Source organism: Centruroides vittatus, unplaced genomic scaffold, assembly GCF_030686945.1.
Source record: "Centruroides vittatus isolate TY-2023 unplaced genomic scaffold, ASM3068694v2 contig_846, whole genome shotgun sequence".
NCBI classification, from domain to species: Eukaryota; Metazoa; Arthropoda; class Arachnida; order Scorpiones; family Buthidae; genus Centruroides; species Centruroides vittatus.
The window spans coordinates 364,886-391,987 of NW_027122551.1; the positions used below are offsets into that span (position 1 = coordinate 364,886).

Consider the following 27,102-nt stretch of genomic DNA (forward strand, 5'->3'; position numbering starts at 1 on the left):
TAAATGGAATGATCAAAATAGTTTTGATTTCTAATTTGATTAATATCTGCAATCAATTTAACTTCGTTCTTGTATTATTAAAAGTAAAATTTATTAAAACTAAACTTTCCAAAATTTCAGGAATTTTTCCGCGAATAATCGCGCGTAAAAAAGGAGAGTAGGCATAAACGAAAGAATTTCTCTTTCCCACGTATTTTACTTATTTATTAATTTGATTGCTTTCGACCGGAGAGTGATAAGGGCTTTTTAGCAAGCACATTATGGGTTAGTCCAAGCCCACAATGAGCTGGCCAGGTAGTGAGGATCGGTGCCTGACATGTTCGGACGGAGCACCCTCCGAAAAATTCCTGGGAGTTCGATCCCGGTCACCATTAGGGGTAGGCTGGCACCTTAACCATTCGATCTTTCGATCATACCCTATTTACATGTTAGATACGTAAGGAAAACCGAGAAACTCCGCGTTGATCGAGTAACTAACCCGCGATCGATTACTATTGTTTGATGGTTTTATTCACTGGGTTACTGATGGGCCGCATAGATTAATGATTTATAATTTTTGAAAGTTAAAAATCTCTATTCAGTTTATTTAAATACTTTAAACGAATTTTTATTTACACTTATTTCATTATCCGCTCCAACAGAGCACCGATATATCAGTCTTTTCTAGATTTCGCAATTTGTGTTTCTTAATTTTAAAATTCTGAAAATTTCTTATTATTCGACGAGTCATCAGGAATTCAACACTACGTCGTGAATCCACTGTTTATAACTATGAACTCTGGTATATACTCCGGGAACGTTCGGTCTTCCGCACCCAATTCCGAAGGACACTATCCCAATTTGATACCAATGGTTATTTTTCTCGCACACTAAAGGACCTCCTCCGTCACCCTAGGGATAAAATGATTAAGTTATTTATGGCAATATTAATAAAAACTATAACTCGTTAATACTAATTAAAATTAAAAGTTAACGAGCATTGGTTCGCTTTATGAACCAAAAACTTCTGTTTTGAATGAAAATGCAGGCGTACGCATCGTCGATTATCTTCCGTGATGGAGAAGAAAAAAATAGTACCCTTAAATAGAGAAAAGATTACCATCGACAAACAGTGTTACTGAAGCGTGTGACATGCAGTGATAGTAATTTATTTGCATGAAGATCAAGACAGTATTTAACCGCGCTCGATAGTGCAACATCATCCATATTTCATATTGTCTAATCCACGTCCTTTCTACATTAGTAAGTACACAAAGACAGTGTAATGTAGTGGATTGATGAACTAAGACAACACAGGGAAGATTTGCCAATGCGATACTCACCAATTGCTGAGAGGATAAAACAACACTGGTCACAGAACAACTGGCTGGCCACGTGGAGTTAAAGGTGTTTTCATTTGTCTAATACCTAAATAGGGATTAGTTTCCCACAGAAAGTCTTCTCGGGAATGCCCCTTAGCACGAGCGATCTGCCAAGAGGTGCCCTTGAAAAGTCGCCCATGTGTTGCGTTGCTTTGTCTAATCAATCCATTTATGCAATTTTATTAACATAAGGAAAATATAATTATCTACGATAGATTTACTGTCATTTATACGATAAACCTAGTTCAAAATTTTTCAGTAGATACCTTCTAAACAAAATAATTTTATAACATTTTTAACAATTTTTACTCATTGTTAATCAATCTTTTACAGAATAAAATAAACCGCATTTTAGCAATTTCTCTTCTTTTAATATTATTTTAAACTAATAAAACAAACAATTAAAGATATTTTATTTTTAACTAAAATATTGAATAATAGGTAGGAAAACAGATTTAAAATGTTTTTGATTCTATGTATTTATTACTTGTAGTAAGATAAATAAATAAATAAAGATGTAATGTTTCTTCCGCGTAAACTAAATAATCCGGTTACATGTTTACATCACTCGATTTTTTATTTTTAAATATTTTTCCTAAATAATGATCCTAAAAACAATATCACTTTTTCGAAAAACGGTCTTTTAAATGTTAAATACTTTTTAAAAGCATTTGATATTTCAAATTGTTAATATTCTTATGTGTAATCCGCAGGAGAGCTGGCTTTTCTGATCCGGTCCCGTGACACTCGTTGCTTTCACTTCCCGCTTAAGCATACAACTTTTCGTTAAAATATTTATAACAAGCATTTTATAAATACAGTAGAAAAATATAATTTATTTATGTACACCAAATTATTTGAATTTTCTAATTTATAAAATAATTTCTAACGGGTGTAATCGTGTTCATTCATAATGACGATTACCAGGGACTGATGATGATGATGTTGGTAAGGTGCGAACCCATGACCAAAAGAAACAAATTGCCCTGGGCCCTTAGAAATAATGGCTCCCCTACGCAATGTTTTTTCCGTGTACTTCCTGTACTTTAATATACAGTAATTGAATTTGCTGTGGGCGTCCAATATGTATTTCGCACTAGGCCTCTGGTATGATGATTACTTTCAGAAAATGTGAATAGCATTGATTAGATTGCTAAATTGGGATAAGGTAACTGTGGACTTTCTACACGAAACTGGCTTCTATTTAGGGGTTAGACAAGTGAAGAAAACCCGGAAAATATGTTGCCAGCCCGATGGTAGGGTGCGAACCCATGATCAACTGTGTTCACTGGTTTTATCCGCTTGATCACTGGTGGAGTCGGAATAGAATATCGTTATCTAAATATATAAAATTACTTCTCCTGACTGACTGATTGATTCATCATCGCCCAGAGCAAACCGCTGAACCTAGGGGTGAAATTTGGTACACAGTTAGTGTACGTCATAAAAGCGCACACTAAGAAGGGATTTTTCGAAATTCCCCCGCGGGGGAGAGGAGAGCATTAAGACTTAACCTGAAGAACAGTGGCGTAGCGTGGGTGTCAGCCGCCCGGGCGGAGGAAAATTTCGCCACCCCTTATTTAGGTATAAGTAATGAAAAATTCCGTGCTCATTTCAATCGGTCCGAATCGCAGGTGCGACAAAAATAGGAAATGAAATAGTTCAAATTTTTACAAGATATTACAGTAGAGCATCGATTATCCGACCCCGATTAACCGACTGATCGGTTAACCGACCGCGTTCTAGTCGGCAAATTCAAATGTCCGCTAGTGATATGGCGCTACAATATTTGGTTATGTCTGGGCTACTTTAATAATATTTTTGTTAAATTTTTGCATGTTTTAGCTGGCAGCACTGGCTCGGCCATGAAAGGGAGGCTAGTATTTAAACCAGGCCTAATACACTATACTAATAATGTATTTTTCCATACTTTTCGGTTATCCAACTTTTCAGTTATCCGACCAACCCCAGTCCCCAATTAAATCGGATAATCGATGCTCTACTGTATTATTTATTGTGAAATTTTGCCGCCCCCTAAAAGTGCCGCCCGGGGCGGGCCGCCCCTGCCCTCCCACTACGCTACGCCACTGCTGAAGAACGGCTTCTACTGTACTATTTTAGATGCGATTTTTTGTTTTTAACTACGTTTAGTTTTCATTGTGTTTTGTATTTATTCAGTACTTAGGTGTATTAAATTGATAACAATTCAGACATTGTTATAAATATTTTTATATATTTCGATTTTTTAACCAAATGTTCGAACCGTTTTAAATTCGAATTTGTTATTGCATATTAGTTCGATTATAGAACGATTGTAAACGTTCCAGAAAATTAATCAGTTGAAAACACTTCGATTCTCGGCAATTCTCATCATTCTCAGCGGTAGGTGTTATATAACAATTACTATGGTTGTTGAAATACTGAATATAAATGGTATTTGCCTGCAAAATTCGCGCGGGCGAAGTCGCGGGTAACAGCTAGTTATTAATATATTTATAACAGTATAATTTTAGTTGAAGTAGGTGAGAAATCTTTCGAAATCAAAAATATCCGCAAGTTTACTGTTTGTCTGGCATGTAACATAAACTTTCAGTCGTTTTAATGAATAATAAATAAATGCTATTTATTTCCCAAATTTCCTTTTCAAGGTATATAAAGTTAAAGGAAACCAACCCCACCACTACAGCGTTCAACTCTTCTATAACATAATAGGAAAATATTAAAATTAACTGTTATGCAGTAAATCCTGATAGTAAAAGTATACTTACGTCACACGCATCTCTGCCCGTCGTTCCTGCACACACGACAGAAGTAGGTAGCTGATAATTGGGACCAAATTGCAGTTTCATGGATCTCTCGCAATCGTTATTTTTCCAAACAGGGACAATAATTTCTTTCAGAACAACCGAGTGATTACCTCCTGTCAAAATTTTTAATATAAAGATCGATATTTTAAATTGTAAATAAAATAAAATTAAAAACAGGAGAAATATTTTTAGTGTTAATTGGTTTAATGGGATAAGGTAACCCAACTCGTAGCCGATTTGACAAGGAGGGAGTGCTTTCTGAAATGTGTCACGTGTCTAACACCTAAATAGGAGACAATTTCCTGTATAAAGATATAGGAAATTGTCTCCTATTTAGGTGTTAGACACTTGATATGGGCCACCTTCTGAGGATTGTGCCTCCCTGAGGTCTTTCTAAAGGAAACTGGCTCCTATTTAGGTATTGAATACGGCCAAATTTCTGAACAACGGCCACTGATAAAAACACGAAAGGGTCGTTTCTCGGAGGTTATTTTGTATGCATTTTTATTAAAAGAAAAAAAAAAAAATGTTGTTGAAAGAAATGGCCGCTATTTATCGGTGGTCGTTATTAGAGGTTTGGCTGTATTTAATGTAATTTTTATTATCACGTTTCGTTTCAACTTGTGAAATCTGCTGAAAACATTATTAAAATTAACAGGTGCTTCTCAACAAAAATTATACGAAATTGCGACACGTAATACAAGTTCTCATTAATATACAATTTGATGCATTTAAAATATATGAAAGTAGGCGGTTAACTGTTATAAGAATATCAGTAAATCCGACAATCATTCAAGATATCGTGACTTCCAACATCTGCCAATCTTAAAAGAGAGTCGATAAATTACCGCGAAACTCTCACGTGTTTAGTAACAAAGTGAAGTAAAAACTCATTTGTTGCACGGGCTAAAATCTAATCCTCGATTTAGAACAATTTAATTCTACTTTACAAACTATTTATAATTCATAACGAGATACTGTAGAAACAAACTTATGGGACCATAAAGGATTCATGAAACATGAGCGATCTGCCATGGGGATGCGCCTACCGGGAGGAATTTCAATTGAAAATTGGCTCCCTATAATATAGAAGGTCCTATTAGAAGCTTTTAAGATCCTATTTAAACTTACAAAGAACATAAAAATGTCCTTTCATATTCCGATAAACTGACTGTGCCATTAGTCTGCTTATTTAACTGTTTTTCACTTAGAAACGCTCATGATTTTGTTTATTTATACTATAGAATTTACCAAATATGTGCAAAAGTATTAAATATTTTTTTCATTTCTGACTGTTTCCACCCTACGAATACTAAGAAAAACTTTTTCCATGTCTTCGCGAGTTCAGCCAGGTTCACATGGAGGAAGCCGAGTGGTGAAGACACCTCGACATATCTCGGCAAATATTCTTGGCGTCGTCCGCACGGATTCCATACCGGATTTCGAGTGCGCTGATGCTTTAAAACAGATGTCGAGATTCCTCTAGAAATGGTTTAAACTTTAACCAGAAAATCTTCCCGAGAGGCACTCCCCTTTGCAGATCTCCGTGTGTTGCTTTGCTTATTCCATCAAACCATCCCAATATCTCATTACAGTTTATGATCTTTTAAATCCCGATCGATCGTTCGAAATCAAATTAAATATCATAATATATACGAACGAATTTAAATTTGAGTTTCTACTTACTTTCGCTTCTCTTTCCCCATCCCGTGACTATACATTTAGAGGCTGTTAAGACTTTCTCCGACAGCTCGTTACCAGGCATGCAAACCGTGTTGATATGAGAGCGACGTTTTGCCGGAGTGGACAGTCTCAGTAACGCTATGTCGTGTAACAGTGTAGTGTTAACAAAACCCGGATGTATTATTACTCTGGACACTTGAAATTCCTCGTGCTTCTGAGGCTCGCTCGATCTTAGAACGTCATATTCTCCCAGGCGCACCTTTAGCGATTTGCTATCGACACTACAAAACCAAATGTCGTTAGTAATCGACGTTTTATTACGTATAAGACACCAAATACTTACAAATCATCGACGCAATGGGCCGCGGTCATCACCCAATATTCGTCTACTAAAGACGCTCCGCATACATACAGATCGCGAGGTTTCTCCAGAATTGCTGCCTGAAAATAAATAAATTTACGTTTTAGTCCCGAATGTTAAAAAATCCCACAGATGTTTCGTATTTTAATATTCAAAATGCATATATATGGACACTCATCTTACGTAAACGCAAATTATCATCGTCAGAATCGAATTAATTATAATAAACTATAAAATGTAATTAGTTTTTTTTATATTGATCTTATCAATTAATTTTTTATGAGAAACGTTTTCCCGTAAATTTGAGTCGGGCATAAATATAATAAAGTGAATTCAATCAATCAATCAATCATAACCTTTATTTATATTAGGCTTTTGCCTGTTACAAAAAGGTGGGATAATGTGGTACATAACATCACATGATCTCTTAAGCAATACAATTACAGTCTATACAATCTCATAGTTAATTAATAATATTAACTCAATTACAGAATCAATATATTAAATTGATTAACGATAAAAAATTTTTGAGCATAGTTATATAGATTATATATAGTAGTCTTTTTAGCTTTATGAAAAAAAGAATACATAAAGTCTTCACTATTTTTTAAAGACAAAATCTCAATATTATATCTTTTCCGCAACTCTTGAGTTCTATTACAAGAACAGGTGCAAAACACATGAAGTTTAGACATAGCAACCTTACAACTTATACAAAAAAGTTTAGAGAGTTGATATATAGTTTTAATAAAGTGAATTAAAAAGTCGACAAAAGATGGCACCACTAGAAAATATTTTGAATCCTACCATTATTTAACAAGGGACCTTACGGTCTCGGAAATTCAGTTCGGGACGAGACTTCGCAGGTTAGTAGTATACCTCAAGGGTGTCCACCCAGAAAAATTTTAAAGCGCACTAGCCAGAAGATTCCGAAAAAAAAGGCTCTAAAGTTTTAAGTGCAGCTCATATACTGATCAATTTTACAGCATGGCAACGTAGCGAAATGGCTGAGTCTGTAGAGAGGTTTCTTGCCACGCTGGTGAGCTGGGTTCAATCCTACTGCTGCCTATTTTTTTTTCTTTTTTTAAAATTGTTTTAAAAATTATACCTTTTAAAATAAAGTTAATAACCTAAAAATATTATTAATTACATCATAAATAATTCTACTTTATTTATGAAATGACTGTTACAGCTAATTAAAATGTGAATTAAAGATAATATTTTATTTTTAAAAAGTTACATAATTTCAAATGCATTTTTAATGGAGGTAAATTAAAACTTTAATTACCACTATAACAAATTTTCGGGTAGGGTTTTATTTATATAAAAATTTGTCAATTTTTTATTTTACATACAATCACCAGAATGATAATTATCATAAAAACATCGAAAACAAGAACTATCATTCTGGTGATTGTATGTAAAATAAAAAATTGACAAATTTTTATATAAATAAAACCCTACCCGAAAATTTGTTATAGTGGTAATTAAAGTTTTAATTTACCTCCATTAAAAATGCATTTGAAATTATGTAACTTTTTAAAAATAAAATATTATCTTTAATTCACATTTTAATTAGCTGTAACAGTCATTTCATAAATAAAGTAGAATTATTTATGATGTAATTAATAATATTTTTAGGTTATTAACTTTATTTTAAAAGGTATAATTTTTAAAACAATTTTAAAAAAAGAAAAAAAAATAGGCAGCAGTAGGATTGAACCCAGCTCACCAGCGTGGCAAGAAACCTCTCTACAGACTCAGCCATTTCGCTACGTTGCCATGCTGTAAAATTGATCAGTATATGAGCTGCACTTAAAACTTTAGAGCCTTTTTTTTCGGAATCTTCTGGCTAGTGCGCTTTAAAATTTTTCTGGGTGGACACCCTTGAGGTATACTACTAACCTGCGAAGTCTCGTCCCGAACTGAATTTCCGAGACCGTAAGGTCCCTTGTAAGATTACTCCGGGCTCCTGTTTCCTCGGAACGATTTTTCTTTTACCTCATATAAGAATTTCATTTGTTACATGGTCCCAATACGTATTTTTCCCTAGATCCCCGTTTACATGAGGTGTTCGATCATCCGATTTATTTGCATGAAAACTTTCCTTGTAAAATAATACACTAAAACTTTATTTTTGCTTATACTTGTTAATCAATAATCGCCATCCCTATTTTATCTAATGTCACAACTCCTGCATTTCTCATAATCCATGTAAGTTTTCTAATGATCTTTTACAATTTTGTAACATTACAATAAATTTATGCTAACTTGTATACATTATGCTAACCTGTATGTAATTGTCCCTATTTAGTTGTAACAGAAGAGTTGAAAAGGGACATAATTGTCCGAAATGCATACTCAAAGAAATAAAAAGTTTTTCTAAAGCTTGTTCTCTTTTTTATTGATGGTATAATAAGTCGAGCGAGAAAGAAAAGCCACCTTAGCGCTCGTATAATTGAACACTAAAACATGTCTAAAACGGAAACGGATTTTATGACGTTATTAACATTAATGAAGTAGTTAATGGTAATTATTGCACTACTAGGTAATAAGAAAGACTTGTTTTTTCGTAAATAACAGATTAAATGATTGGCTGAGTGAAAATGTTTTTAGTCTGTCCACTCAGGATACCCTGAAACGTCGAGAAATGCAAAAAACTTCGGGGGTTTTTCTGTACGTATGGATGTTAGTGTGTGTGGGGAAGGCAAAATTTTATTCACCTATTTTGAAGCTTAATAATTCCTGTGCATTTTGTCGAAATTTTCTGAAATTTTGCAGGGAGGTTTGTGTATTCGGAAGATTGATATTAAATTTTGGTGGTTAAAAGGTCGGACTTGATGAAGATTTCATTAGTTATCATATACAGTTTTTCTAAATAGAAAACGCATCTATAACTTCAAAATTAAGCATTTTGCCATTTTATAATAATTAATTATATTAAAAAAATTGTAAAATAAAGTATTATAACAGATGGCGCTACACGCAATTTTAAATGTTTTTGTCGGGAAGGTTACATTATTCATTGCTGGACTTTTTCTTTACATTTAAATATAGCCTTGGTCTGATATCCGAATCCTCTCTACAATGAATAATGTTCTTTGGTATCCAATGAAACAAAAGCCTTAATAAATAGAACTATGAATTTGCTATTATTAATGATTAGATATTAAGTAATTTCGTTCTTTGGTGTCCATCGACATAACAAAATCAAATAATCGCTTTATTTCGAATTTATTCGAAAGAGTGTGAAAACTTCGAGAGTTACACTGGTAAAAGTGACGTTCGTTTTCGTTTCTTTTTTCGTATAGTTTAGCACTTTTTATCCCTGAAGTTGAACTAAAATCACGTCAGCTTATTTTAAACAGTTCATTACAGAAGATTCACTACCTCGTTTATTTTCATTATTTCATGCTTTTATAAAGTAACATACGTTTTCCTTCTGTCTATTGCATACAGCCTATTAAACAGTTCGTATAAATTTATAATATAGATGCTAAACAAACTAATTGGTTGCATTACTGTTTACAAACATTACTTTCCTCACTCTGTTATATATAACGGAGGAAAAGTATGGCGATCAGTCAAAAAATGACCTCCAGATTTTTACATTTTTGGACTCAGGGAACCTTGAAACGTCGAGAAATGAAAAAAAAAATCCGGTTTTTTCTGTATGAATGTTGGTGTGTGTACGGGGGAAAGCACAATTTCGTTTACATTCATTAAAGTTTAATAAATCCTGTGCTTTTGTTAAAAATTTCTGAAATTTTGCAGGGAGGTTTGTGTATTAGGAGAATCGATGCTATTAAATTTTGAACGGTTAAAGGTCTAGGGGAGAGGAGATAAAGGCGGTCGTAACATATCTCGAATAGGGTCTGACTTAATGACGGTTTTACTCGTTGTTAGCATTTACAATTTTTTTTAAAACCCATTCCTACCCTCAAAATTAAACTTTTTGCCATTTTATAATAATTAAAAATATAAAAAGGTTTTTAAATAAAATCAATTCTACATTCACATCTATAATCATGTCTATAATTGAAATAAAATTATTGCTCTTTGTTTCTTAACTTCCGATAATTGTTAGAAAACGTACGTAATGTGTATATGAAGGAGACAGCAGCGCAAAATTTCGTCCTAGCGGCTAAATTTTAAATAAAATTTTTTATCGAAACTCGAAACTGCATACTCGGGACAGTACGTAAACAAAACTTGGTTTAGATTTGTTCTATAGTTTTTCCTATATAAAGCTCGAAACATATTCTTTAATTACGATCATCTTGTACATTTAGTAATAGTCATGTCTGTACAGTACATTCCTAGCTATACACAAATCGCTTTGTGAACTATGCTGCAACTATGTTAAAATTCAAATGTTTCTTTAAAAATTCTTTAAATTTATAGTAATTTTCCAACTCACATACAAAACAATAAATTGCTTCCGATGATCTGACCCATCTTAAAAATTGATGGGTTTATTTCTTCTTCCTTCTCATTGTTCAATGTACAGTACAGGCATATTTAAAATTTTCTTATTCCACTTTTTGCTTCAGTGATTTTAAATTAATTTAGTTATCTCTTTCAAAGTTATTGTTCTGTTTGTACTGTACATCTTCAGCTCTATGCTATTATAAGATTATTTAATTGACAAAATTGGGTGCATTTAAAATTACGTTGCTGAGCGGGAAGATCTAAAAGTTTATATTTTAAATTCACAGAGGTGTATTCACCTGGGTGTTTGCAGTGCTGCAGAGCAACCTTGATACCAAAAGCAATCATTTTGTTGCTTTAAAATAAAAATTAATGTAAGAAGGCATTCTCCAAAAAAACGACGAGGGCACATTCCTTGGTACCTCCCTGCTTTGCCTCGAACAGCACCCATTTCAGAAAATCATGGACACACCACTGAGAATTCAGGATGGTAGGACAAACGGAAATAAAATGGAATAACGGAAAATGAAAAAATTCAATTAGAATGAAATAATTATACAGTATTAGATTGTATCCTGTTTTATCTCGAATATTCTTATTTGTGAAAATGAGTTGCTCATACTTGGTACCATCATATTCCTTTTGAGTGCCCTCCTCACGGTGTCTGTAGATCTACATGAAAACTATTTTAAATTCTAATGACTCTCACTTAAACGGGACGAACACTACACGATTTTGCTGTCTAACGTGGTCTATTGGCCGATTTTCACGTCACAAAACCTGTTACCCGACAAAAAACTTCGCCAGCATTGGTTTTCCGAAGGTTTGGATCTTCTTGTTATCAACAACAAATCAGCGAATGTCTCGGATGATGAGACGTCTGTTGATGGAAGCAGCCATTTCCATTTTGTTCGGAAATGCTGCATCACGTGACTAGTTGCTGTCGGAAAATGTTGCCTGGTGTTCGCTTTCGCAACAACATTGTCGGGCAACAAACCACGATCGGCTAGCAAAATCATATAGTGTCCACGAAGGAAAGAGCTTTAAAATAAACTACGTATTAAAGGATGAGTAATTGCAAATTATTTGCTTAATTAAATTAAATCATTTATAATGAAAAATCAATATAAATTTTGTAAATGAACTAAAAACGAAGAGTGTAATTAAAAAGCAATAGTCTTACGTGCCAAGCCCACTCTCCCGGTTCTGAAAAACCGTCTTTTCTATTGTCCACTCCCTTCTGTCCGCAGGAAGTTGATTTCCCTCTTCTAGGAAGGATTCCCACTGTTTTGGCATTTTGATCGATAAAGCAACAAACTTTATTAGAATAAACACAGTAAGAATAAGGTTTTCCTCCGGCGCTTATGCACTCCCAATACTCCATGCAGTCGCACTGATGACCCGAATGACCCTCTGAAAAAAAAAAATTTAATCGTTAGTAGAAAGTTAAAATGAGTTTATTACATCTTTCAAAATGAATCATAAATAAATCTAGAAAAATATTAGTGTAAAATAAATTAAATATCTATTAAATAATCAGAATGTTACGATCCTCCTTTATCAATCGGTTACTTACAGTAACGTCACTAGTACGATATTACGAAACCCGAATTAGAACATCCAAAACTTACATTCATTCCAGTACCAGTATACTTGTAGCCACTAGCGCTGTAAATGAAGAGTAAACTCTTACATATTTTACTTGGCTCCCCGGAATCCTTCCTGGTTACGCTACTAGTTACTAATTCTTTATAATACTGTTAATAGAAATACATAATTTCTACCAAAACTCATAGCTACGACATTTGGCACTTTGAATTCACGTGCTTTTCGATTGTGGGGAACACATTAAGTATGTTTTATCGCGATCATACAGAAAATTTGGCAGTCTCGTGAGACAGTGTCATATTGCATGCGATAAACATTACAGAGAATCAATTACTCGTACTTGAATACTGCTCGTAGCCTTAAGAGTGAAGACCGCATTGAACAGTATCCGCTTTCAAACTATAGTCTTTTTATTTGTACAAAACATTCGCGCTATACAATGTTTATCGCTTTCAGTGTCAAAAGTGCCATACTGGTATGTTTCGGTACTAATATTTTTTACGAAATGTTTTCTGCATGTCCCGTAATGCTACCATACCAAATTCGTTTGCATTTGAACTGCTAAATGTCTCTCTAGATAGCATTGAATAGGGATACATTAATTACAATCACTCGGTGTTCGGGTACAGCATTTAAGAAACTGAGTATCCTTAAGTGTCCTTAATCCTTATAATATAATGTAAACAGCTAAACCGAAACGAATGGGAAAAACGATGTATAAAAGTACTAATAAACACATGATTTACAAATGCAGTAGTGTATGCAGCCTAAATTAAAACTTAATTGATCTTAGTTTGTTAATTAAATTAATTTAATTTTTGCTATAATTATAATAAATCTAAAACAATTATTAATATACAAATGAAGTAGACAGTAACCGGTTGTATAATTATTTTATATCGAATTTTGGTTCTCTTGAAGATATTCAGATTTTTAATATAACAAGTTACCATAAAGATAATAGTTGATATTATTGGTTTTTAAATAATATCAAATCAATTAAAAATAATATTAACACTACACATTCTTTTACTGTAATGATTATGTAGTATTATTTATTTTTACCAGAATTATTAACTATAGAATGATTAGTTATACAATTTCATAATGTTCGTTCGTTGTTTGAATAAAATATGGCGTAAATATTAATTCCCTCTTATCGGTCGACTCCAAGTTTCAGTTTGACCCACCAATGGCCAAGTAGATACGACTACTAAACACTGATAATTGGTCGCAAGTTTGCACCTGACAAACGTGCTGACCACGTGATGTTTTCTGCGTTTTCTTCGCGTGTCTAACACATAAATCGCAGCCAGTTTCCACATACAAAGTCCCCCTTCAGCCATCCGCGGCGGCAGATTGCCCATGTGTTGCATTGCCGCATCTGATCAAACCAATCAAATGGTCTTCCGGGAAAACATTTTATCCTAAATTGACACGGATTTAGATGAAGTACACCCGAAAAACTCCATTCATTGAGCGCCAAGCCACAAGTGTTCAATGATGATAGCCACTCGATTACTGGTGATCTAGTTATTCTCTATTGAATTGGTTTAATTTAATTTTCTATTCTGTTTATAGTAGCTAATTATGTGTGTAAAAATTTGAATTATTTTTATTTATCAAAATTTTATAGAATTTTTGTTTAAAATAAAACGAAAGAAGTTTTTACCTTGTGCATCGTTGCTCTGTTGCGCCCTAACCACAGAAACTGCAAACATCAGAAGCAACGTCTTCCGCCGATCCAGTTTGAACATTACTCTGAAAAATATACATAAAAACAAAATAAAAATTTGATTCAAAAATTGGGAATGAGTGATTGTCTGTAGAAAGGTTGTCACTTCTTCTATGGTCTCAATTACTGTTATTATTCGAGTACAGTAAAGGTAAATACTGTTTTATTTATAAAATCTATACAAACTTTCTATTCATATTTGTGTTTAGCTACGCTCCAATTTACTCGGAGTACGAAGGGCCCAATTTCATGCGCGTTATTTTATCGGTTATTTTCAGACTTTCCAAACGATACGTCATCACTTACTTTCATCACTTTAAAACACGTGAAAAGCTTTCTAAACCAGACTATAGCGAAGTTGCGGCCGAAGTTTTCATCTCTAAAACGTGAAGGTCAAACGTCGAGCGCCGCTATCTTGTAAGCAGCGCTCGACGTTCATGTTTTAGAGATGAAAAATTCTGCTGCAACTTCGCTAATATCTATGAGGTTTCGGCAGAAGTAACCACAAATTTCTCACATCAATTGCTCTCAAAAATTTTGCTCCCACTAAAATACATTTGCGATATTATCAGTAGCATCACAAATGATGCAACTTAGTATACTCGATGATTGTTTTTAACAGTGATGCATGCTGAGACATCGAACAAACTTCTTATTCTGTCTTACATAAGATTTTTCATTCGGTCTGTAGCCAGTCCTCAAGATCAGCAATGTTCTGGAAAAACTGTAGTTGACGTTCAATCTGTCTTAGTATTCCCAGTTGGGAAAGAGGTCTGATAATCGACTTGACAAGGAAGAGTTTCAACTTCATGAAAATGTTCTTGAGAATTGCGTGCTGTGTCTGTGGAGGGGGAGGCAAAGCGTTATCCTGCTGGAAAGACGGAGCATGAGTGGCACCACGACCGGCCATGGGATATTCTTAATCTCTCTCTCCAGCTGTTCCTCCATATTCCCACATGGCTATCGTCGAAACCAAAACAGAAGTGTGAGTAGGAGCTTGTTTGTTCAAATTCTAAGGAAAAGAACAAAATTGAAGAGAAACAACGTTAACAGAAGAAAGTTGATAATCTGCGATTTCAAACACTTTGCAAACTTCTTTTACAAATACGAAGATAATCTGATTGATAGTTATTGTGTGTGGTTGTGTACGGGGTTAAAATATTACGTTCATAGAGTTAAAATAAAGGTAGCAAAAGCTACCACTGCCTCTTAAATCAGCAAACCGTATTTCTCTAGTTTCTGATATTTGTAACACAAAGAACTACCGTACGCTGATCATTACGATGAATAATCTGGTTTGTACACATTTCTCTCAAGTGAAAGTTACTCGATACTGTATAATAAAATTTTGCTCTGTATATTCACAAATGTTGAACTAAAATATTATTCATTACAGTAAAATCTTTTCACATCAGTTGACATTAATAAACGTATATGAAAGGATAAATAGCGAAGTTCCTAGAGTTTCCACGCATGCCAAGCAGATAGAGTTACAGAACGAACAAACACGAAGACAGAGAGATACCGTTGCACCTTGTTATTTATCTTATTTTACCAATAAGATTAATATATAAAATGCCAAACCCGCACCCGCGACTGCCTTCGATATTCGTACAACAAAGGACGAACGACAAAGGATGGGAAAAGACAGGAGGTCTTTCAGGAGGAGATCGACAAAGAAGAAGGAAGAACAGGAGGAGCATTTCGCTTCCCCTGGTAAATCTCTCCGCACTGTTTGTAATTTATAACAGTTCTGCATCGGCGATATTATCTTTACTGTATTTATTATTTATATTCATTTTGTCTATGAATTAAAATATGTAGGTGAAATATTTAATTTCTACTTTCAAAAAAGAGTCACATCGTGATGAACGATTGGGGTGCGTCGGATGACAAAAGAAAAAAGGGTAAATTTTTACTATAGTAGACCCAATGGCCGCACTTCCGGTCGCGAAGTCCACAAACAAGATGGCGACTGGCGAAATATACTAAAACTATTTAATAAATACATTATAGTGCAATTATTAGAATAAACTCTGTCAAAAACAATAAGATTAAACTCATTTTTTACATACTTTCAGTTCCTTTTCTTCTTCTTTTTACATATTGAACATGTTTCTTCACAAGTTGTAGAAAATTCATCTTTTCTTTTCAAATACTATTTTAACTGCACTTTTTTGATGATTGCAAATTCGTATTTTTCCTATTACCTGTATTCTTAGTGATGGTTTTTGAGGCATTTGGCACAGTTTATGGCTCCTTCCAAACAGGTGTGTAGCCAGGCCCGGGATAAATCCGACTCAAATGCGTAGCAAATACAGTAGAGCGTCGTTTATCCGAATCAATTGGGAACTGGGGTTGTTCGGATAACTTATTTTTCGGAAAACCGATTATGTACGAAAAAATATATTATCCCATTGTAGTATTTATGAAACCGTGCCGGTGCTTATTCTGCAACTTGAACACAAACTATATGGTGTATTTTCTCGGACACATGGCAAACTTTCCATGTGTCCGAGAAAATACACCATATAGTTTGTGTTCAAGTTGCAGTATATTATCCCATGTTGAAATTTTTCTCCGTGCGTGTCGCTTCGCGTTGAATTTTCGTCGATTTTAAGCCTAACGAAAATTTTTATAATAATCGTGGCTATTGTATCGTTAAAAATTATTTTTTTTTATATTCTGTACAAACAAAATAAATATATTTAAAAATATAAAAGCAAAAAAAAAAAAATTATACTTTAGAAGTTAACCTAGTATCAAAAACGTTCGATTCATCAGGACACGGTCCGACTGGAAAGCTTTCGGTTAACTGACGTTTCGGTTGATCGGCTTTCGGATAAACGACGCTCTACTGTAGTTCAAAACGTTCTCCGGGTTCTAACTGTTTTCATTTGAACATCATCTTATACACGAGTGAATATAAGCAATAATCCGACAAATCTTCAGTAAAATGAATGTGCAAAAGTTTTCCTATTTTTTAAACAACGGATATTCGTCTATTGTCTGTGTATGCACACCGGTATCTGGGTGGACGAAATATTCCGCATGTTTCACGCATTTAAGCGAAATATCTATTCCTAACAAATAGTCGATATGATTAAATCCTTTCCACTCGTCCGTGTAGACAATGCTTCCTGTTTTAACATATTTTGGAATTACCCAATCGACAGTTTGTTCGGATCTGTCATATACTTTGCATACACAGCATGCATTAACTTGCTGACATATGCCTCTGACAACCCAACGAATTTTCTTAAAAATCCAACCTTTTCCGTTATTTATTTTACTAATTAATTTCATCAATTTCAACTATTTTGCCTGGATCACCAACTTTAAATTCAGATTCGTTACTTACAGATATCGTCATGTGAAAAAATTCATTAAAGTGCACTTTTTCCAAAATTGTGAATTTTTATCAATTTCCGAGATTATTTGGTTAAATTACTATCAATACAACTAATATTATTTACGGTTGTAAATTCTATAAAAAAAAAACATAAAATTCATAAAACTTATAAATTCTCATCAACACGCATTAGCAGCAAATAATCTCAAACTCAAAATTTTGCATATTAATTAGGCTTGGGTATTCGTCAACGAACTAAATCCATCTCTCAAGTGACCGGAGTGAACTGCTCACTTTTTTAGTTCTTTAGTTTACTTTAGTTCCTCACCTATATTATCTAGTTCGTTGTTATGTGCGAGTGTGCTGTGTTCAAGTGTTGAATAAACTAAATAATTATTCACTTTACACCGCGTGAAAACTTATCTATTCGAGCTAAAATCGGTCTATATAAAACTGTACAGTACATCGTTTTTCGTTCTTGCCTGCGCTGTAAGGGAAAAGTGCAAGGAAAACTAAATTTGAAATAAAAATTGCTATACACTAGTGAATGCGGGGAATCACCGGACATTATACGGGGACACCAACTAAGATACGATAACATAAGGACTGATATATATATATATATATATATATATATATATAGGCCTATATATATGAATATAGTCGGAAGTGACAAGGACAGCGAATGAAACAAACAAAATACACGTAGTTCACAGGTGATCTCGACACTGGTGTATTGATCTGAACAAAATTGAACGAACTATAATGTGAATTAGGATGCACAAGCAATTTGAAGGTCACTGAAATAAATGAACTAAAAGAACGAACTAGTTTATTGAGGTTGTAATAAGCTAAATTGACCGATTTAGCTTATTACTAATTACGCTCAAGACTAATTAATAGAAACTTTTGAACAGCGCTACCTACATCGTATTTTATCTGGGACATGTCGAGATTCCGGAAAAACTACACCGGGTCTACCAAGGTAACATTTACCGAAAAAAGAACGTGAAAGAAGACAAAATTCATTGGTGGAAGCTTCCTAAGAAAACAAATCTGCTAAAAAAAGAAGAGAATTGATTAAATCGAGAATGAGATTTTCGATTTTAAGTTCGAACGATTATTTGTGTTAGAGACGAACAGAATGGAAATAGAATAGACGGATCTACCACAGAATATTTCCTGGGGCTTGGTGATGGAACTGGGATAATGACAAAGAAATAGTTGGGTCGCCTTCATATTTTTCTACTTTTTAGAAGAAAGAAATTGGGTTAATAGCCGGAGAAGGTCCAGCGCTCGTCAATCGCAAATTAGGTCGAGTTTCCGGGAGGAAGGGAAAATCGAATTTCGCCGTTGATTACTTATCTTATAATGCTTTCAGAAGTCGAGAGCTTGGCATTTCCTAACGAATTTTTCGGATGAAAAATTCGTTAGGAAATGCCAAGCTCTTCGAAAGACGAAACTCATACTAAAAATCGCATTCGTATCTTGAAGTTCTCTTTTTCTTCACTTCTTTGTCTCTTTTCGCGAACCCAAATATATTTTTAATTATTATCGAAAGATATTACTAACGACTGTATTAGCAATAGTTTCGTAGTGACAATTAATTTCAGATTAATTTTTATCGAAATTCGTGTCTAAATGAAATCCAGTATATAGAACTTAATAAAAACTATGTGGAGTGGTTTCCGACTGAATTTCGGTACCTCCACGCGAGCTTTTTGGGATTGCAAAACGATTTTTATGAAATTCGTAGTTATAAAACTAATTTATACAAAATTGTTAATTCCTTTCGATTATTCGTGATATTTTCCTAATAAGGAGAATTTCACCATTCGAAGTAACAATAGCGAGACGTCCGTGTCTGTTCTTTCTGTCCGAGCGAACGAAACCTTCGGCGGTGACGTAAGACGAAAAATAAACGGATGACATTGCGTAATTCCACCTTGGACAAAAATTAAGACGTCGATATGGAAGTCGTTTCCCGGAATTTTGCGGTGTTCCTCTCGAATCACTCCACGCGGAATCGCGCGCGACCCGTCCCTGACTTTGTATAGGTTTCTCGTGTGAGAAGTTCAAGGCAATTATTCCTTTAACGAAGGTAACCTTCGGCTATTTTCCTTATTGCGCGAGTCTTTCGCCGAAAATCGATTAAAGTCGACGTCGATCTTCTTCGGTTTCGGTACTGAAGAAAACATTCTCGGATTTCCCGAGCATTACGAAGACCACCATACAAATTACGTATCAAATCCTCCAAAAAGTTTTGAGAATCGTTTCGATTTTCCAAATTTTTCCGAGGGTTTAGTGTGAGCGATTTCCAAGAATTTGATACTAGTAATTCATCCGTGTCACAAGAGTTTCATGCGTAATTCGTAGGTTTCACGAGGGTTTGACACATAATTTTTGGGTTTGAGAGATTAAAATTTGTTTTTTAGGAACAGTTACTTTTCCAATTCTACCAACTGAAAAGAAGAAAATTACGCAATACTTCAATTTGAATTCTCTTTCAACAATTTTGAATTTAACATAAAAAATTCTACTACTTATTACGATTCAAAACAATCGAAGCGTTTTATGACGTAACGTAAAGTTATTTACTCAAAATTAATATGGCATAAACTGAAATCGATCTTAATAGAAATAAAACTAAACATAAAGAAATTATAAGTTACGTATTTACTGTATAAATTATTAATCTAAAAATAAATTTGTAAAGATTGTTTAAAAAGTAATAAAAATGCCATCGCAATAACAAAACAAAACAAAACAATAGTGACGTGATGTATCTAAAACGCACCGTGTTTCTGAAAATAAAAAAATCGTTTTTGTGACGTTCATCCCGTCTACACGTTGTTGAATTACAAGTAAAAACGTTTTTTGTTTTTGAGAACGAAACGAGCATAAAGTTTTAATGTCGGATTATAAACGTTTTTCAAATTCCTACGAAACGCAACTTAATGATTTAAAATTAATTGCAATTAGTTAATTAGATTCTTCTTCGAAGCTTTTCGTATTTAATACAGTTATGCAATTATGCGAACTTTGTATGAACCAATATGCCCCAGAAAAATTTATCCTAATGTTTGAAAAAATTGTACTTCGTAAACTGGCAACAATAACTGATTTGCTAAAAATTATTCGAAAGTGAAAGTTATCGGCACGACTTTCACGTTTGAACGTTCGAGCTTTTACACTATGAATCGTAGCTTACGAGTGGTTAAAACCACTAAACACTAGCCGGTCACGTGGAGTTTTCCGTGTTTTCTTCTCGTGTGTAACAACTAAAGAGGGACCAGTTTCCCATTGAAAGTTCTTTCGAGAACCAATTCCTGGGCTAATCGCCCGTGGGTTACCTTGCCGTACACCATCAATCCAAACTAATGTGCACTATAATCAATAGCGAATCTAGAAATCTTTATAAGGGGTGCAAAACGAAAACAATATACCTTAAAAAATGTTTTACTACCTGAGATATCCGGCTATACTTGGAAAAAATCGCAGAAACTAATGCAGCTACTCCCTATCCACCCACTAAATCCATCATAATTATAGAAGCGATCCTCCAAAAAATAGAACTGCGCGTTATAAAAGTTTGCAATTCGAATACAAACATAAAAGAATTCTAGAACATGCCTATCAATTCTATAAAATTTAATTTATTTTTATTTTTTATGTAATTTCACGGTCCCATTTCTTCCTTAATATTCTTTTAATTGACGTTCTTAGCTTTATCTAATTTAATAAACAATGACAGTTATTCCTATTTAACTACGCAACGTACAATCGTACAGATACTCCAAGGCTTATTCAATTTATTATTAAAAAGCTAATTATTTTTAGCCCATAAATATCTTTCTATTTAGGATATAATTTACAAGTTAATGTACCGTAAAATAAATCGTTACGCCTTTATCATTAAATGTCAAGTTGAAAATAATCAAGTAACCTAATTACATTTGTTAAAACTGTAACAAACGCTTTATTGTACAGCAGAAATCGGCACTCAATAATCTGGAATCGTCCTATAATAATCAAATATGCGGGAAGCGGGCAATTTTTTCCCTGGCCCGTAGTTGTTCCTACCCCTATAAAATTAATATTGTTTTTACTAACACCAAATAAAAATCTTTAAGAGACTGATTTTTATTAATAAAGAAACATTCTGTGTATTTCATTTGTTCAAAACAATGGACAAGGGACTCGCTAAGAGGCAAAAAAGCTTGCATGAGGCCTGCTCTACCTGCAGGCCCTACACAAACTCTTGGTGGCCATGCTTGCTTGCTAGTATTCCGGGCATGTGCAGTTTTTGTAAATCCTTTTTGAGAAAAAACGGATCTTCCTTCCGTTCGCTTCCGATTTGTTTACGCACGCTTTTTAATCAGTCCAAGGCGCAAATTACGTCTTTTGTCATTTTTGCAAAATGGAGGCTGAAAGATTGCTTTACGCAACCAATCCTCGACCTTAGTTTGCGCCGAAATTCGTCGCTTAATTTTAAATCGCAATTGCCGGAATTCATTAAACTTCTTACGTATTAAAAGGAACGTCGTCGGAAGTAAACGCCTATTTAAACGGATATGGGGGAATGACCCATTTCTAAAGTTTTCTCTTCGGCATCGAAACGGCACCCGACGACATACAAATAGGCCATCGAGTGGAAGTTCACTAACCTCTTCCACTTTGACAGCATTCGTTCCATTTTTCCGAGTAGCACACCTGTCTTACGTGCGATACCACTTCATTTACGACCCTCTTCCGAACACTAAAACTGAACTCTAATGTGAGGATCGCCACTAAAACTGCTTTCCCGTATTTTCACTTCGTACGTGAGGGTTTTCGAAACTTGTCTCCTATATTTGTCTATTAAATATCTATATCTACATTCATATCTATTAAATATATATGTAAGAAATTATTTAGTGAGGTAATAATATAAATTTTCTCTAGTATTGTCACCTTTTTACAATATCGAATGAAAAATCTACGTAACAGGTTCGTGTGTACGTATATACTTTGCATATAATATAGAGATAAACATGAGAGTAATTAAGGGTAAGTACATGAATTAGTTGCAAATTTATGCATTTTTTATTTTTTAATAAAAGATTGAACTTAACTTTAATATAAAATCGAGTTTTGAGGTAGAAAGGGCTTGGAAATAGATTTAACAAATAGGAATTACGTCATCTTAGGGCCCGTCCATCACCACCCAGTTTCCCACATTGTAGGTCTGGCCGAACCCACGACAGGATTGATAAAAAGTCCCTACTATTGAGCTAAGAGGGCCTTTTTGATTAAACGATTTAAAAAATAAATTAATTAAAAAAGTAAACTGCAATTTCATGTTTTTCGAAATCTCGAACAACGGAAGTCAAAACCGTCGTCTCATTGTAATAACGAGTTTCAAAAGTATAATCCTCAGTTTTTTAATTAAGATATAAGAAACTGTTTTTTTACTTTTTAATTAAAATCCTAATTAATTCGGCGCCGACGAAATCGTATCGTAACCAAAGTCAAAGGAATGAAAAGAAACAGAAGGAGAATGGCGATTGTTCGAATCCGATAATCACTTTCTTCGATAGGATGATAAAGGATAAGGGAAACCGGCTTAACAAAGGTCGAAGAGGCGTCACCGAATTTTGGCAATTGGTCGAACTTTCGCTTTCTATGACTTTCATTGACCTAAATCATCGGTCAATTGTGACGATCTATTCCGATTTTCGTCGATAAGGAATAAATACGTGAGCCATGATGACGTCAAAATCCTAATCCTTCTAACCGGGACGTGTTTTTCCGATTACCTATAAAGTTTTACGCGTCCGAATAACGGGTTATTAAATGTCCTACTTTCTTTTTAACGTCGTCAAACGAAATGGAAATCGTTCAATCGTTTAATTTACGACAAGTCTTAATTACACGTCGATACAATAAATGTAGTTACTGTAGTCCTATAGTATACAAGACTATATTTTAATTGAAGAGGGTCGTTAAAATTCGATTAATGAGTAAAATAGTACAGGGTGAGTGAGTCACTGAACAACACTCAATATGTCTCCGCATAAAAGATGAGCATAAAACACGAACGAAACGATTTTGTTTCATGACGAAGCAATGGGCAAAGGTATGTTTTACATTATATGTTATTTAAATGCAATATTGAATCGAAAATCTTTAGAGGGCTGCAGAAAGAAAACAATATGCCTTACAAAACATTTTACTACCCGACTTTACCGGAAACCTCAGAAGGCGTATGCAGCTGCTCCCTGCGCATCCCCTAAATCTGTACCTGTTAATGTGATTGCGTTTTTGAATGAGGTTTGAACAAAGTAAGTGTTCAGTACCGATTGAATTGCCTTGTATTTTATTTCAGAGACTGGAATTTTGTTTTCGTTATCTTTAAGGTGTATAAACGTTTCGCCTTCGGGTATTTCCTCAAATCGTTTTCGAAAGAAAGGCTAGGTTAGGCGTAAACGAAAATGATGGTTCGGGTTCGTAAGGATGCAAGGACGTCACCGAAAGATAACACCAACCTCGCCATCTCATCCCACTATTTCAGGCATGTAAAACAAATAAATTACGAAAGCTTTCACAAAAAATAGTGTTATTAGGGTGTGAAATTTCCATCGAAAACACGTAAAAGAATGAAAATAAATTAAATAAGAGTTGAATTTCAAGTTTAAAGTGGCGCATCCAAATGCCGAATCTGCACGAAAACTACATTATCGAGAGAATCAGTAGTAAGCCTATCATTTGAAAACCTCCTCCGGCTTAATAATCTTTCGTTCTTCTTTTTCTCTCTCACCTTTTTTTATTACTGTTATTTATTTATTTAGTTTTTTTCAAATCACGAAGTTGTCGGAAAGTAGATCACGTTTCGGTAATCCATGACATATTTTCTAATGTCGTTTTGAATATTTTAAAAACGTTATAAACTATTTGCAAAAATGTGAATTATTTTAACTTAAACGCTAATGTGTATACGAACTAGGTATAAAAATAAAAAGACTAGGACAGTTTTGTCTGCGAATCAAAGCGTTATATTATAGACTCGTAGTATTCTGTGTTGATATTTATGTTTTAATTTGATACTTCTACTTAGTCGCGGGTTCGCGCCCGACCAACGGGCTGGTTAAGTGGAGTTTTCCGGGTTTTCTTCACGTGTCTAACATCAAATTAGGGCGAATTTATCACAAAGTCCTCCCGAGAGGTGCCCATTGACAGATCGTCCGCCTTACTCCAGAATTAACGTAGAGAATTACAAAACCGAAACAAGTAAATAGCCATAACTAATCGAATTAGTTACGTTTGGTCTTAGCTTTTACACCTTAAAATTGTCGTTACTTCATAAATTAATTCATTACTGCAATCCACTTTCGACACTCGCAGCTTGAAATTATATTCCGTAATTAAAATGAAAATATCCTTATAAAGAATAGGTTTACATCGGAGTCTTTGCAACAATAACAATAATACTAGAATTAGGCAATAAAAATGAAACTCGTAATTCGTATATTAATTTTATCTCTTTCAAAAAGAAAGGATAAAAATTACATAAATAAAAACAAATATTTGGCGCAAATGTTCGCGTGGAAGAGCTATTCAACTAGTTACTTTTGATAAGGCAGTTTCAAACGTAATTGAAGGGTATCTACAAACAGGTTGCTAGTCCACCCACACACACAATGCACACAATATTCGTTCTACGCAGACCGAGAAATACATTCACCATATAAACAATATAAATGTGTATATTTATCTTACAATAAAATTACTTTTTGTCTACCATTAAAGAAAATTGCCAGCAATGGCAAAAATACCCCGTTTAAATTCGTGTGAGAAGACAAAGAGACTTGCAGCTTCCTAATTCTGTTAGGCCTATCTTCCACTCGCGAAATTATTCGTATACTAAGAAAATCGTACATTTGTTATCGCTTAAATTACAAAGGAAACTTACGAAAGTTACGTTTGCGCAATCGGCAATTCGAAGAGATTTTCTTTCTTAAATAAGGTAACAGAGGCCATTAAGGAAAGACATAAGGAAGAGGTGAGGAAATAGAAGACGAACAAAATCAGGTAAGCGCGAGGATGGCAACTCACCCGCAACTTGTAACAACCTTCTCCTAGAGTAGAGACTGGTTCTACCTCTTCCAGTCCACCCGTAACGCTCCTGTAATTCTAGGTCAGTAGATCTTTTTATACGACCCTTCGAACGGCAATTCTCATCTTCTCTCCTTCCCTCATTGGAGGAATTCGCCGATACAAACGTCATTGATTGGACGAGAGTACAAACGTAACCGTGACGCCGTGAAGATTTTCGAAATTAATCGAGTAAATTTTCCTTTCCAAATCGTTGGGAAAGTTAACTTCACTTTCATTTTCATTCATTCCTAAAGGATTTTATGTATTTACACAAACACCTAAAAACTTTTTTAAATTAAATTTTATTATAAAAGGTTTAAGCTCTGTAAAACGAAGCAAAAAGAATGTAAAATACCATAGAGCGTAACAATAACATCTTTCGATGGATCGGGTTGACAAACGATCCGGAGGTTTTACAAAATACAAGATTCGACCCCGAGTATTAAATGTACGGGAACTGCGTGAGATACACGAATTCTAGTTCAGCGGGTCAGAGTAATAATCCTCGATACAACGATGTAGTCCTTCCGGTATTTCACTTTCGCCGTCGGCAGTCGAATCGGTTTGTCACATAGTCGATATATGGAACGGACCGACATCCGGACGTTCAAGGTTACATTGCTCTACGGTCGAAAACCGTACAAAGACTCGTTTAAAATAATATTTACAACGAGGTGACCCAGTCGACACTCGTCGGAGGTCGACGGTTGGTCTCGTTCGCGCTATTTTTTCCTCCGTTCCTCTCGTGTGGATGCGTTAAAAAAAAAAAAAAAAACTTCGTTCGTCGAACGTCACTTTAGAAGGTAGAAGCGAATGTAGCATGCCCCTGGCTAAGACGGCCCTTCTGGATGAGACAAATCGTTTGAGGGTCGAACAAGGGAGCAGACGTGGAAGTAGGCTATACATTTTTTTGTTAATTTGATTTTAAAAAGTCAGATGAAACATTTTTAAATTTATAAATATGCATTAGTGAAAACAATTTACTATGCAAAATTTTTTTCTGTTGCAGGAATTAGAAGAATGGTTGACTGAAAGATTGGCGATTTCCCGAACTGTTTGGCTCATAAGTAACCCAGTAGATAAAACTACTGAATATTGTGTCGTCGGTTCGCGCCTGGCCAATATGCAGGCTGCTTGGAGTTTATTGCGATTTTTCACAGCCCAGCTTCCTGTAGAAAGTCCTCCAGGGAGGCACTTACCCTTGATGGAGTAACATTGCTTAACCCATCGCTCCAATCCGAACTTTTACGAAAAAAATAGGCAAAGAAACCATAATTTATTCAAGATTTAGTTACTGTAAACTATTTTGAAAGCTTCCGCAAACCTTTCGACATGTTTACATCAGTTTCAAAGCTTGCCATAAATACAAATTCGTATTTGAAACTAGTTTCTTTCACGAATTCATTTAATATAAAAAATACATATATATTTAATATTTAACTCCCGTTCACCGGTGTCAGCAAATGTAAAACTCTATACATTCTAAGTTTTTTTCATTATCTTAAATTTCAATAAACAGATATTTTAGTAAATATCGATGTCGACAAAATAATATTAATTTTGGATCAATCAATCGTTTCAAAAACTTAAACGCTTCATAACATATTTTAAAATATGCCATACAGGGC

General features: G+C 34.4%; 1 protein-coding gene across 1 annotated transcript; it reads right to left on the reverse strand.

Moving 5' to 3' along the window:
* Positions 1-553: 553 nt before the first annotated feature.
* LOC136982470 (chymotrypsin-like protease CTRL-1) lies at positions 554-25,745 on the reverse strand. The gene is made up of 7 exons (XM_067278959.1): positions 25,433-25,745; positions 13,924-14,012; positions 11,827-12,056; positions 6,195-6,292; positions 5,855-6,132; positions 4,130-4,281; positions 554-891 (listed from the first exon to the last, which is right to left on the reverse strand). Exons 2-7 carry the CDS (start codon positions 14,006-14,008, stop codon positions 730-732), a joined length of 1,005 nt encoding a protein of 334 aa, XP_067135060.1. The 5' UTR covers positions 14,009-14,012; positions 25,433-25,745; the 3' UTR covers positions 554-729.
* Between the last annotated feature and the right edge of the window lie 1,357 nt (positions 25,746-27,102).

What these genes read in the sequence shown, in the direction of transcription:
- LOC136982470 (XM_067278959.1), bottom strand. Translation starts at nt 14,008, where the DNA reads ATGTTCAAACTGGATCGGCGGAAGACGTTGCTTCTGATGTTTGCAGTT. An exon ending in GCCCATTGCGTCGATGATTT is followed by an intron (nt 6,133 to 6,194) that starts GTAAGTATTTGG and finishes TTGGTTTTGTAG; the next exon opens with TGTCGATAGCAAATCGCTAA. An exon ending in CGGGCAGAGATGCGTGTGAC is followed by an intron (nt 892 to 4,129) that starts GTAAGTATACTT and finishes TTTTATCCCTAG; the next exon opens with GGTGACGGAGGAGGTCCTTT.